This window comes from Gopherus flavomarginatus, chromosome 13, assembly GCF_025201925.1.
Source record: "Gopherus flavomarginatus isolate rGopFla2 chromosome 13, rGopFla2.mat.asm, whole genome shotgun sequence".
In the NCBI taxonomy this organism is placed as follows: domain Eukaryota; kingdom Metazoa; phylum Chordata; order Testudines; family Testudinidae; genus Gopherus; species Gopherus flavomarginatus.
Window position 1 is genome coordinate 12,033,180 of NC_066629.1, and position 13,781 is coordinate 12,046,960.

General features: G+C 41.6%; 1 protein-coding gene and 1 long non-coding RNA gene across 7 annotated transcripts in view; both read left to right on the forward strand.

Annotated features, from left to right (window-relative positions):
• LOC127033702 (uncharacterized) overlaps positions 1-13,781 on the forward strand; it is a 332,515-nt gene that overhangs the window by 201,512 nt on the left and 117,222 nt on the right. The gene's annotated exons all lie outside the window — the stretch shown is intronic.
• The window catches only part of MSANTD2 (Myb/SANT DNA binding domain containing 2), a 39,869-nt gene that overhangs the window by 14,499 nt on the left and 11,589 nt on the right, over positions 1-13,781 (forward strand). For 4 of the 6 annotated variants that reach the window (XR_007769150.1, XR_007769149.1, XR_007769148.1 and 1 more), the window contains exons 2-4: positions 2,038-2,082; positions 2,658-2,916; positions 4,702-4,762. Coding sequence is in view for 2 of the 6 variants with exons in the window: in XM_050921638.1 (XP_050777595.1) it covers positions 2,038-2,082; positions 2,658-2,916; positions 4,702-4,762 (365 nt within the window). In the remaining 4 variants the exon portion in view is untranslated. Of the gene's footprint in view, positions 1-2,037; positions 2,083-2,657; positions 2,917-4,701; positions 4,763-12,289; positions 12,458-13,781 lie in introns of all 6 variants that reach the window. The other 2 variants (XR_007769151.1, XM_050921639.1) reach the window with 2 other exon arrangements.

A 13,781-nucleotide genomic window follows, 5' to 3' on the forward strand; every position in this document is an offset into this window, starting at 1 on the left:
TTAAAATTTGAATACACGGATTTCTAAAAATGTCTATGAATGATATGCAGTGGTGTAGCTGTGTCAGTTGTAGGATCTTAGAGAGACAAGGTGGGTGAGGTAACATCTTTTATTGGACCAACTTCTGTTTGGTGAAAAAGACAGGCTTTTGATATTACACAGAGCTCTTCTTCAGGTCACAAATGATATAGCAGTTTACATGTGAAACTGTCATAAATAAGGTGAAAAATCTAGCATCAGTCTAGAGTGAGACAAAGGGCTTGGCTACACTCGAAACTCCAAAGGGCTGCCACGGGAGTGCTTTTGAAGTGCGAGCGTGGTCGCGGCGCCAGCGCTGGGAGAGAGCTCTCCCAGTGCTGCAGGTACTCCACCTCCCCGTGGGAATTATCTTGCAGCGCTGGGAGCCGTGCTTCTGGCGCTGGGGCACTGTTTACACTGGCGCTTTGCAGCGCTGCAAGTTGCTGCGCTCAGGAGTATGTTTTTTCACACCCCCGAGCGAGAAAGTTGCAGCACTGTAAAGCGCCAGTGTAGCCAAGGCCAAAGTATCCATCTGAAAATGTAGTTCTGCTCTGCAAAGTGTCTTTAAAACTGGTACATCCTACTCGCATGTTTTATCTGTGTATCTGGGTATTACCTGCTTGGTCTAATCACTGACCTGTTTAGTGTTTACTTCTTTAGCCTTGCAGTGTGCCACCCTCTTCCCTCCCCCTCCCCCCCCCTCGGGGGATGCAGTTCTCTCATGGATCATCAACAGATTAAGCACCAAATGCAGGGTCTAGTTCTACCAACAATTACTCATCCAGCCCCATTGAACGCACAGTTGTTGAACAGGTGGAAAGTGATGATCAACACTTGAAAACTTTACCCAACACCTACTAAATGGGGGGCTCTGCCTGCTAACCAGTGGTAGATAAGAAAGACACAGGTGGAACGGGAACAGTAGCCCGGCGATCAATATCCCGTTGAGAGACCCAATGCCCCTGCCACCTTTGCTCCTATTTCAACTAAATATTGTCCTACCTCCTTGCTTGGAGGAGGTGGGGTGGGGTTGTAGCTGTAATACTTTAAAGCACCTCTTTCTGGTTATGGACGAAAAGGAGGTTTCTGTTCCTCCCTAGTTTCCTGGCTGTTGCATCTTGGGTGGGATGAGATCTCTGCTACTCTGCACTGTCCCAATTTCCATTTTTTGACTCTTCACCATTGAATAACTTTGTGCCTGCTGTTGGTGGTGTTCATAGCTTTCCCAAGCAGCAGCATGAAGCTAGCATGAGTTTTTGATGGCTGTACTTCTGACCTCCAGATTTCTGAATATCAGCCCTGGAACTGATCAGAGTTGTCTGTTTCTATGAGCCACACTGGAGCTGGCTTGAGAATCAGGAAGAGACATCGGTTTACAATCTTGGCTTGGAAGATTGGTTTTTGCAACCAAAAGTGCTGAAACTTGGTGGCTCTGTAGAAGCTGACATATAAAGCCTGTTCTCGGCCCAGCCCAGAAGTGCATCTTTCAAGCCCTAATGGTTGCTTTCATGAGAGAGAACACAGCTTGATTTTTCTTATTCAAGGTTCAGTTTGAAGTGATGGCAGTTACAAGAAAAACGTTTTGTAAATTGAGTACATCTGATAGGAAGTCCTTGAAACGCAGCAGATATGGAATCCTACAAAGCAATTTAGTCACTTTTTCAAAGTAGAATCACGCTTTGAATTAAATGTTAAGGGACACGAATAAAGACTTTCTAAACAGCTTCTCCTTGACTTGGAAAATTGGAAGCAGACGCAGAAGAATTAGATTTCATACTGTATCTTATAATAATGCATAGTACTTGCTACCAACTCAGCCACTAGAATAAGAAATCAAATAGGTACAAAAGAATTCCTGGTTTAAGTTTAGCAATCTCTCTTTATTGGAGGCTTCAAAATCTGAACTGGACTCTGTTGTATTGATTTACTAGGTGTGGCCATCTTAGTATTGTTTCTTGATTTGATGTTTGAGTCTGGGAATTTGGAGCATTATTGATTTGACCTCTTTTAAATTTTCAGCAGCTTCCCAAGAGACAGAGTGAGTTAGTAAGGAATGCAAAATATGTAAGTAATACATTTTACTAGCTAAATAGTTTAGGCAAACATTTTTTACCTTGTATCTTCTTACTAGACTAAGGAAGGTTGGTCTGTCTTTGCTTTTGGGGACTCCTCTTTCTATCTCCCTCTCCCCCACCTTCTCCAAACTGTGGGCACAACAACAGCTGTACTCTCTCCCTCCTGTAGAAGGTGTGCGTTCTACGGGCTGACTGGTATATTGGATGGGATTTGTGTTTGTTTTCCTGTAATATGTAGCAGACTTGTGTATTGTCCCCTGCCCTCAAAATCCCCCAACTTTGAAGCTGGTGAACCTGTAGATGCTATACAACTTTTTTCTTTGTAATCAATATATTCAAGCGAAAGCATCGTGTGTCAGGAACATCAAAGTTACGATGCTTCCTGTCTTACAAAGGTTAATTTGGCAGTTTGGTGATTGGATTATAGTACTTGCACAATCTTTGTCACATGTGTTCAACATAAGTAAAAATAAACAGATTGTCTAGCATTCTTATTCTATCTGCGCGTGCGTGCTATTCTGGAAAGCTAGCACCAAATGAGTAACAAAAGGTTTTGTGTCTTAGACCCTTCGCAGGTGTTACAGTCGAGTGAAAGAACATGGTGTTGGGAAAAGGAAAAGCAGTTACACCTTTGAACAATTGGAACAGGTGTTTGGTCAGGGAGGATGGGACTCACAGCCCTGCCAGCCTGTACTCATTAATAGCAGCGGTTTGTACCAGGAGCTGGAATCGGATGGCAGCACTATGGAGGAATATTCACAGGAGGATTGGGGGAACCACAGTCAGGATCTTCACTGCTACCAAGGAGGAGACCCAGAGTTGGGTAAGAAATTGATTATTGATCCGCCTGTATGTTTTTGATTTTGCCTGTGCTTGTAGCCTCTCTAGTGCTAATCCTACTCCATAATCCTAATCCATCCTATGCCATAATGCTGCTATACCCACTTCTGTGTATTTCTTATACTTGCAGGTTTAAGACTTGTCATAAATCAGAACTAATTCCTAGAATTTGTACAATTGTATAAATCTAAAGTGCCTAATTTGCACGGCTCCCTAAAGCTGTCAAACACCTTCTCTGTGTAACTAAATTGTGGACCGAACCGATTAACTGCTAGTTTTTATTGTTAGTGAGTTCTAACAAGTAGAATATTTGAAATAAGTAGACTTGAACTTGTTTGCATTGTCTTATTTTAAAACACGTACAGTAGCTCTTTTGTTCCTGACAAGATGCGAGAGTGGCCCTTTGTTTAAAATTTGAGATTTGAGTTATGCTTAAAAGGGATTTGAATGGGGGGTGAGAGGGAAGGAAATATGAATTGCTGAACTTGATGTTAATTGATCTATACTGCTGATGCTCATGGTCCCACAACAAAAAAAAATCTTGCAGGTAGATCTCCATATAAACTCATTCATTAGACATAAAAGACTAGCAAGCCACAACTACTTTTATGTTGTGCAAGTAAAACTACCAAATTTTTGCTTTTTCTAAAAAAAAAAAATCTCCCTAGTCTTCCAAATGCTGTTGCACAACCCTGACAGATATTACAGAAAGATCCACTTTCCTGAAGATATGCTTACATTTGACTTCTGAGTAAGTATTTTGTATAGAACAGAGGTACATTCATGCATACAATAAATAGGAAGGAAAAAGGTTTATATATTTACTGAATCTATGGAGTTTATCAAAGTTAATTTAAAAAATGATTCCCAATGGGATTGTAAGAGCAAGGCAGAATTTACAAGGGAAGGTGGATAAAGGCAATGTTCTCGCTTTTTCTATCGTATTTGTAGGTTAAATTGGAGCGGGGGAGGCACACAAATATACCTCCATCTGCAGCTGTATTCTGGGGACTGGTGAAGTCTGACTTTCGCTAAGAGATGGATTAAATTGTATTTTCAAATAAGAGCAATACCTCCTCAAACTACCTCAAGTATGAGAACTAGGAAAGTTCTTAATTTAAAGAGGATCAGAATGTATGCGGGAGTTGGGGAGAATAAGTCATAAAAGGGGGCTACTTGAGATAAAAGAGACAGGACCGAGTTTCTTAAACCATGTATTTAAAAATGTACGTAAGTGAGTACTGTGATTCCATATAGGGGTTCTGGTGACTCAGGCTTTGCTCTGATGGTTTGTCACCACTATCCTTCAGAAGAATTACAGCAACATTCACGTGCAGGTGAGGCTGACAATGTTCTTTGTGCTCAATGAATGGTTATGAGAGAGGTACTTGGCACGCACACAGTCTAAATGGAATACAGATACTTTTGTTCTGATGCTTGCTCTTCAAATGTGCTATTGAAAAGCAGAACGGCCTTTTTTCAGAATGTCGTTTACAATGAAATCAACGTGTGACTTAATGGCAGGAATTACTTTTGTCCTTGAAAGATCTTGCACATGGGAAGCCAGATTTTGACCCTGTAGCTAAAAATTCAGTGATGGTGATGTAGCTTGCATAGTAGCTGGTTTTAAGAGCTGAAGCAGAGTCCTCAGAGTGTGACGTCGGAATTTGACTGGAAAACACTAAGTGAACAACTTCTTCTCTTTCAAAGTAAAAAGCTTTGGGAGAGTTTTAAATATATAACTGTCTATTGGAACTGTGCTTTTCAGATGAAATGCCTGCCACAAAGAGAACATTAAAGATAAAGCAGGAATCTTCAGAAGACGCACAGTAAGTAACTTATGAATGTTTCACTATTGAATGCATTTCCCTAGGGTGCTGCGCGGGAGGAGGATGTTAGAAACTTCTGACTACAATTATAAATACATTGTGCAAGACTATTGAAGAATCTGCTTTTTGCATCATTCCAGTTACCTCAAAACATGTGGAAAGCTTCACAACTCAAGTCTCTTTTGGCTCTGTTATACAGAAAATGAAGCAGAACTCTCTTTACGTGAATGCAAACATTAAACTGTGTAAAATACACATCATAACCTTTGGGGATGTGGATGGGCAGGTCTTGGAGTGTTCTGGCAAAAATTCTGACTCTTGGATCTATTTGTAATCTGGTTTCCATCTACCTAAAGTTTTGTCTCTTTGGGCATGCAGGAAAAGAGCATTTTAAAGAATAGATGTTCATTAAAGTGTAAGGGTATTCCCATTAAGGAGTATAACTATAGAAGCTTAAAATTAGTACACAGACCTCTCTCTAATACCAGCAGAACGCTGGAGAATACAGAAAATACCTTAAAGAAAGGGAAAAATCAAGAAAAGGAGTGGGGGGGTATTGCTAGTCGAGTAATGTACATTTCTGTTGGCCTTCAGCCTTACTTGCCTTATTACTGGAGCACAGGCATGAGTTTTTGAGTAAAACATTTAGCATGATGAAGGATGAGTGAGTTTACTCTGTGCCTAGTTCATTTTTTCTGCAACTTTGCAAAGCTAGATTGTAATCTTGCTTCATTGGTTTAACCTGGCAAATGGTGAGAAGTTTAATGTGTCTTTGCTCTTGTGGGAAGCACATGAACCCCACTTTCTCCACCACCACCACCTATTTTGGGGGGGGTGGTGAGAGGGGGGCAGGGGGAAGGAAACATGCTGTGTGTGGATATTCTTTGCTGGAGAATGGACCAGTGTGGAATCATAGTTTAATCTTATTTTGGGGCAGCATTTTTATGTAATGGCCCAGTGGCTAAGTGATAACTGCCTTACATATTTCTCTAGACACTTAACTGTAGAGGTCAATACCCCTCCTATGAAAGTAAGCACAACGATTTCCATTCTAATACCCTGTTTTCAGTCTCTGATTTTTCAAGCTTTCAGACTGGGATTTTCCAGGCTTGGTCTGTGCCTCAAAGTGAACTTCAAATCTGATCAAAATCATTTTAGCAGATTGAGCATGAACTAGGAATTTTCATTTTTCCCCCCCATGTAAACATTTGTGGCCTTTTTTTTGAGCCACTCTACAGCTGGAGGTCAAAATGTATATTTAAATAGTCTCAAGAAGTGCCTTAGGAAATGTCTTTCCAAGTCTGAGCAAAGTAAAATGAAAGTTAAAGTTCTGAGTGTTTACTGTATACTTGGCACTGTTCATACAAGGCTGGGAAGATTCATTTGTTCACAGATGCATGGCTAAATTACGCAGTGGTTTTAAATCCTTCATATCTAAGATACCTTTTTATAAAAAGCAGAGGAGCTTTCTCTGAAGGTGCATAGGAAGTAGACCTTCACTGGAGCGCCACAACTCAGAGGGATGTAAAGCATCTTCAATAGCCAGACTCTTCCTGAGATGTGAGGGAGGGTTTTTTCCCCTCTGGCCAAGGAGCCTTTTAATTATGCTTTAATTCTTTATTTAAAACAGGCTTAATTAAATGCAGAGTTAACAGGATTTGCACCCTCCGCTGGAATTTTGATAGCATTGCATTAAGCAATCCAAATCTGAATGAACATCCTTCATTCTGTCCTTTGTACATATGAATATGATGTAGGCTGTAATTGCATTGCCAGAGATGATCCTAAATGGGGGTATGTGTAGAGTTGCAGAAAAACAGGGTCTGAACTAGAGGCTGTAGCATAATGCTCACATCCACAATGGACAATGTATGTTCTGCCCTATTTAGCCTTAACTTCCACATTCCTTGTCACCTGAGGGCTAATTAGTGCTATATTAAAATTGGAAAAGGTACAGAGAAGGACGGCAAAAATTATAATGGAATAGAATAGATTCCATATGAGAAGAGATTAGAGACTGAGACTGTTCAGCTTGAAAGAGGAGACTAAGGGGACTATGATAAAGGTCTATAGAACCATAAATGGTGTGGAGAAAGCGACTGAGAGACTGTTTATCCCTTCACATAACACAAGAACCAGAGTATCCAATGAAATTAATGGGCAGCAGATTTAAAACAAACGTAAAGTAGTACTTCACACAATGTAAAACCAACATGTGGAATTTGTTGCCTTGTTGTAAAGGCCAAATTACACTGATGTTCAAAAAAGAAATGGATAAGTTGGAGATAGGTCCATCAATGGCTATTAGCCCAGAGGGTCTGGAATGCAGCCCTATGCTCTGGGTGCCCCTAGCCTCTGACTGCCGGAAGCTGGGAGTGGACAACAAGGGATGGATCCACTTGATTGTCTGTTCTGTTCATTTTCTCTGAACCACCTGGCATTGGTCATCATCAGAAGAAAGGCTATTGGGCTAGATGGACCCAATATGACCATTGTTATGTTCTAATTTTACAGCATTAGCAGTTCTGCCTTATTTTACATGAAATATGTTTGAACTGTGTGATAGCTTGACTACTTGTAAAGCTACTAGCTAACAGTTAAATTGCATGTCTGCAGTTTCCACTGTAACTGTTGCATGGCTTTGTCATGATCACACACAGTAACTTTCTTTTGATTTTGCTATGTACCAAACAGTGTCTGTGATTTCTTTTTGGAAATAAGACAATAAGATAAGCTTTCCAGTTGGAATGGTTAGAGCAGAGGCTGGACAAATTTGCCCTAAAATGTAGAAAAGACTGACGCTTGTCTAAAACTTGGATAATATAAAATTGTACAGTGTGTTAAACTCTTCTCTGCAGTGATAGCAACGCTGTGCTAATGCATGAGAATTTGTGAAACTGACTAAGAACAGGAGTACTTGAGGCACCTTAGACTAACAAATTTATCTCACACACACACACACCATGAAACAATGGATGTTACCATACACACTCTGTAACTAGAGTGATCAGTTAAGGTGAGCTGTTACCAGCAGGGGGGGGACTTTTTGTAGTGGTAATCAAAATGGTCCATTTGCAGCAGTTGAAAAGAAGTTGTGAGGAACAGTAGGGGGAAAATAAACGTGGGGATATAGTTTTACTTTCTGTAATGACCCATCCACTCCCAGTCTTTATTCAAGCCTAATTTAATGGTGTCCATTTTGCAAATTAATTCCAATTCAGCAGTCTCTCATTGGAGTTTGTTTTTGAAGTTTTTTTGTGGTAATATTGCGGTTTTTAGGTCTGTAATCGAGTGACCGGGGAGATTAAAGTGTTCTCCGACTGGTTTTTTAATATTATAATTCTTGACGTCTGATTTTAATTACCACTACAAAATGTTTTTTCCTCTCCTGCTGGTAATAGCTCAACTTAACTGATCACTCTCATTAGTGTGTATATGGTAACACCCACTGTTTCACATTGTGTGTGTGTGTATATTCCTACTGTATTTTCCACTGCATGCATCCGATGAAGTGGGCTGTAGCCCACGAAAGCTTATGCTCAGATAAATGTGTTAGTCTCTAAGCTAAGGTGCGACAAGTACTCCTGGTTTTTTTGCGGATACAGACTAACATGGCTGCTACTCTGAAACCGACTGGAAACACAAATGAGATTGATTAGTTTTATTTGCATGGTCCAAAATGAGATTGCACAAAACAAACTACATAAATGGAAAACTAGATAATTTTATTTTTCATCATGTATTAGGAATAGCCAGTGTTCTTAAACTATATGATAGAACACTAGGGCCCTGAGTCCACAAGGTATTTGGGCACATGCTTAATTTAAGCAGGAGTAATTCCATTGAAATGATTGGACTTAATCACATGTTTAAAGATAGGCACATACTTAAGTACTTTGCTGAATCAGGGCATAGGTCACACCTTTTTTTAAAAAATGGGTGAAATAGGGTCCTTGGGCCACATACTTAGGTACTAAGTAGGTGGCCCATGTTTAGGAGCCTAATTTTTGGCCCTAGCCTCTCTTCCATTCCATAGGTCAGCTTAAAGTACCCAGGGAAGGAAGGGAGTAAAGCCAATGTGGTATGCTCCTTCCCCCCCGCCCCGGCTCAGGCTACATCTAGACTACCTGCCGTATCGGCGGGTTAAAATCGATTGCTCGGGGATCGATATATCGCGTCTCATCTAGAGGCGATATATCGATCCCTGAGCCCACTTATATTGATTCCGGAACTCATCCAACCCCAACGGAGTTGCGGAATTGACAGGGGGAGCCGCGGACATCGATCCCGCGCGGTGAGGACAGGTGAGTAATCCGATCTTAGATATTCGACTTCAGCTATGTTGTTCACGTAGCTGAAGTTGCGTATCTAAGATCGATTTTCCTCCCGTAGTGTAGACCAGCCCTCAGAGAAGACCTGTGTCTACTCTGCTCCTCTGGGATAGCCCTGATTTTAGGGAAGTGAGACTGGGGGATGTTCCCCTGCAGACCCCGGAGGTTGAGCTTGAATTTCAGGTAGATATTAATTCTATGACTGCTTTTATCAGAGACAGGTGGGACAGGGTAGGCATCCAGCAGTAGCATACTTCCATGGCCAAAGGGAGCTGTAAGAGTAGCGTGGAGGAGCTGACTCTTTGCTCTGCAGATCTAGAGGGCTGTGCCATATCTATGCACTTCTCCTTTTAGGGACACTTGGGGGGAAATTCCACAGAGTGTACCTTGTGTGGTGTCCTAAGGCCTTTATACCCCTTCTACAGTTCTACAGTGAAAGGACACACCGTAACACGTGTGGTGGGGTTTTTCCCTGACATTGGCCCTTTGAAGTGGAGCAAATCAATGCAGCTAGCGAGGGGTAACTTTCTAGGAGACTTGTCGCTGAACTATAGGACGCATACTTTGCAATTAGTATGGCACTTTCTGGGCACTGGTGGTTCTGACTAAGCCTTTGTTGCTGCACACGTACATACATGAAAACACCATTCCCATCAACCGCCTGTAGAAGCAAGGAAAAGGGTATATTTCTTCCACCCTGTTCTATGAATTAACGGAATAGCTCCACTTTGGGCACTGTGTTCCAGTAGAGGGACCTGGTGCATAGGTTTAATATATATTCTCTCTTCATTAAGCCAGTTGTGTAAATACATGATTCGTCACACTGACTTGGCTGCCTCTCTTGATTTAAGAACATAAGAATGGCCATACTGGGTCAGACCAAAAGTCCATCTAGCCCAGTATCCTGTCTTCCAACAGTGCCAAGTGTCCCAGAAGGAATGAATAGAACAGGATCAAATGATCCATCCCCTGTCACCCATACCCAGCTTCTGGCAAACGTTGATGGACCTATACTCCATGAACTTATCTAGTTCTTTTTTGAACTGTTATAGTCAGCCTTGACAACATCCTCTGGCAAGGAGTTCCACAGGTTGACTGTGTGTTGTGTGGAAAAAATACTTCCTTTTATTTGTTTTTAAACCTGCTACCTATTAATTTCATTTGGTGACACCTAGTTCTTGTGTTACGAGAACGAGTAAATAATACTTACTTACTTTCTCCACACCAGTCATGATTTTATAGACCTCTATCCTATCCCCCCCTTAGTTGTCTCTTTTCCAAGCTGAAAAGTCCCAGTCTTATTAATCTCCGCAGCTGTTCCATACCCCTAATCATTTTTGTTGCCCTTTTTCTAAACCTTTTCCAATTCCAATATATCTTTTTTTGAGATGTGGTGACCACATCTGCATGCGGTATTCAAGATGTGGGCGTACCATGGATTTATATACAGACAATATTATTGTCTATCCTTTTCTTAATGATTCCCAACATTGTTTGCTTTTTTGACTCCCGCTGCATATTCGGTGGATGTTTTCAGAGAACGATCCACAAGGACTCCAAGCTCTTTCTTAAGTGGTAACAGCTAATTTAGACCTTCTTTTGATATGTTAAGATTTCAAACAGTAAATGTCTCCAAGCTCTTTTATAGAGATGGTAAGTAAGGAACAGAAGTGAAGTGGCTTGTCCTAGGTTACACAGCAAGTTAAGAATATCTGTGGTAGAATTCAGGAGTCCTCCCATAGTCCCTTGCTCTGTCCATAAGGCATTCTGTCTCTTAGCTTTGACAGTTGGGCCTATAATATCTTTACCCCAAGCTGTACTGCATTTATGGCGTAGCGTGCTTGTGCTTCTCTTGCTAGACCAGCATAGTGCCTAGGACTGGCTTCCTCAATTTTTTTTTGCAGTACCTGCAACAGGATCACAGGGTAGGAAATACACATGTGATCGAGCAGTGTTAGCTTTCTGCTCTGTTTGGAACCCTGTATGTGAAGTCTGACAGGCAGTGGGACCCTATTTTTAGTTAATACAGGCCCAACTATCATAAGAATTGGAACTTGTTGACTCTATGACCTATACAGTCTCAGAATAAAATGAAGTGGGGAAATATTTAAGAACTTGTTCTGCTATTTTTATTCACTTGTGAGACAAAAAATAAAGAGCTTTGAAAGATGTTGGCTCCTTCACTGAAACAGCTGAGCTAGCCTCTGCTGCTTGCAGTCTGATTTGTACAGAAATGGTTTGTTTAAAACTCCCACCAAGCGTTGAATCACCACTCATTTGAATCATGTAAGATTTCAGCAAGACACAGAGCCGTTCCACCATCAGTGGTCGGTGTCCTAGCAGCAGCCATGCAGTTGGGAATTCCAGCTCTACTGGTAACTTGCTGCATGGCCTTGGGAAAGTTGCTGAACTCCTATCTGTCACCGACTGGCCTACCTCACCGGCTGTTCGGAGGGTTAATTCCCAGTTATAAAGCGGTTGGGGAAGCAGTTGCAGTGTAGCGCACTTCTCTGTTTGACTGCACATATGATCACTATTACAGTATCTGAAATTCACAAGTAGTTGGTACATCACAGCTTTTTAAACTGAATGATACTTATTTATAACTTCCCTATTGGTTTTAAGATTTCAAGTCAGACTGAGATGCTGGATATAATCGTAGAAACCCTGGGTTAGAAGGAACCGCTGCTGAGCCATCTAAGCCTCAGGGAAATGTCAAACTTTAGATGTCAAAATAGTTTCCGTCATCCTTGTAGCTTTCAGAGTGCTTGGGTTGGTGATTGTGTCCTTGACAATCCTTGCTGCTTCTCTAAAGCTCCTCTTTACCTGTCACTCCCCTAAGTGAAGTCATGCCTGTGCCTGCTAGCACTGGCCTGTTACAAGAGATGGTTTTTTCACCAGGAGCCTCAGTCTCCGTTTGAATTCATCTGAAATTAGTTTATTAATCACCTCGTATAATACTATTTTACAGGAGACTTTATTTTAAGCTGTCTCTTCCACTTTTCAATTGAAAATTACAAGTTCTGGTTTATCGGGTTTTGAACAGAAGTGTTTCTCTAAGAGAACATTGAAGCTGTCAGCTGCCTTTTAACAAATAAATGTATAAACGCTGCTGCCAGCATAACTCTGTGCTCAGACAGCAATGTACTTAATAAGACAGCCAATTATAATGTCACCTTGTCTGTCTTGTCCCTAGAAGATGATGAACTTACAGTCCCAAATGTCTAAAGTGAAAGTTTGAGATGGCATATTCCAAGCTGTAAGTGACACAGTGCTGCTCAGCATCTCTGAGGCTTGGAATCTGAAGAACCAACAGCAAAGCCATATATAGAAGGCTGTCTTTCCATCTTTATCCATTGAAAAAGTACAGGCTTGTATGCTATAGTCTTTCATGTGTAAATATAAATGTGTATCTTGTATAAATACGTATGCACCTTTACAAGTATTCCCATCTTTATCCTCCTGTTTCATGCTGCTAACCATGAGCAGTTCCAGGTACTCCACCAGACTGTTTAAATAAGAAACCACCATTAACAGTGCTTCTAGCATGAGAATGGAGCACTAGCACAACAGGTGTTCTTAGCAAACGGCTGGCTGATTCCGAACTCTGCTCCTGTGGTTTTTCAGCAGGTTCTTTCCTTGGCTTTCTAGTAATTCAGCTGCACTTAATAAAATGTTGATTAAAAAACAGTCCAGAAATTATAGTGCGTTTATAGTGTAATTGCTCTTGATGTGTGGCTGAGATGCACCGGATGTTAATGACCTAAAGCCACTGCTATGCTGGCTGTTCAGTGCTCTGTGAAATGAGTGATCTCAGACTACTCTTAACAGAGCTGTTGCATCATTAAATCCTCCACCAAAATTGCATCAACCCCGCCCCCCCTTGTTCACAGACTTGCCAAAGCTTGAATGGAGCTGGGAATACACTACCCTCTCACCTGGAATTGGCCCTGGTAGGTCAGGGGAGGGTAATGTGGGAAAGTGCCACTCCCGTTCCCTGGAGTGTGAATTAATGCTTGACCTCTATGGCTATCAGCCAGGCACCATTCACTATTCTAAAAGTGCAAGGGGCAGTATCACCTCTTGCACCCATTCCCAGCTTACATCCCCTGTGGACGGAGTCCTGGCTGACCTGTGCAGCTTTAAGGTTTACATTTACAAATGCTTACTATGAAATCAGTGAACAGTCGGTATATAATTGTCAAAAGGCAAATGGTTTTCCTGTGCATAACCAGAGCATTGCAACTACTTGAGGTCTTCTTCAGTAGAGGCGTGTGCTTTGTAAGACATTCAATGAGTGCCTATCTGAGGCTCCAGTTTAGGTTAAAAGTCCGTGTCCTGCTCTTACCTAATGGAGTTAGTTCTCCAACACCCTCTAGCAAAATAAGAGAAGTCTGTGTCCTCATTGCCATGTCATCACTCCCACCAGTGCAAAGTGCCATAAATGCATTTGCTTTGCACTGTTGTAAATGACACAAAGTGTAGACCAATAGTGAATTGTGCTCCCACTATCCTTCATCTTGGCCATCGTGCTACCCCTCCAGCCTGTGACCCATCCTGTGCCCAAACGTTTGGAGAAAAAAGATGGCCTCTGTAGCTCAGGGAGACGTTGGCAAATCTGGGCTCTGGTGGTGCAGAAGAGGAGAATTCCAGAGCTGCAAGGTTCCATGGAGATCCTCTTCCTCTTG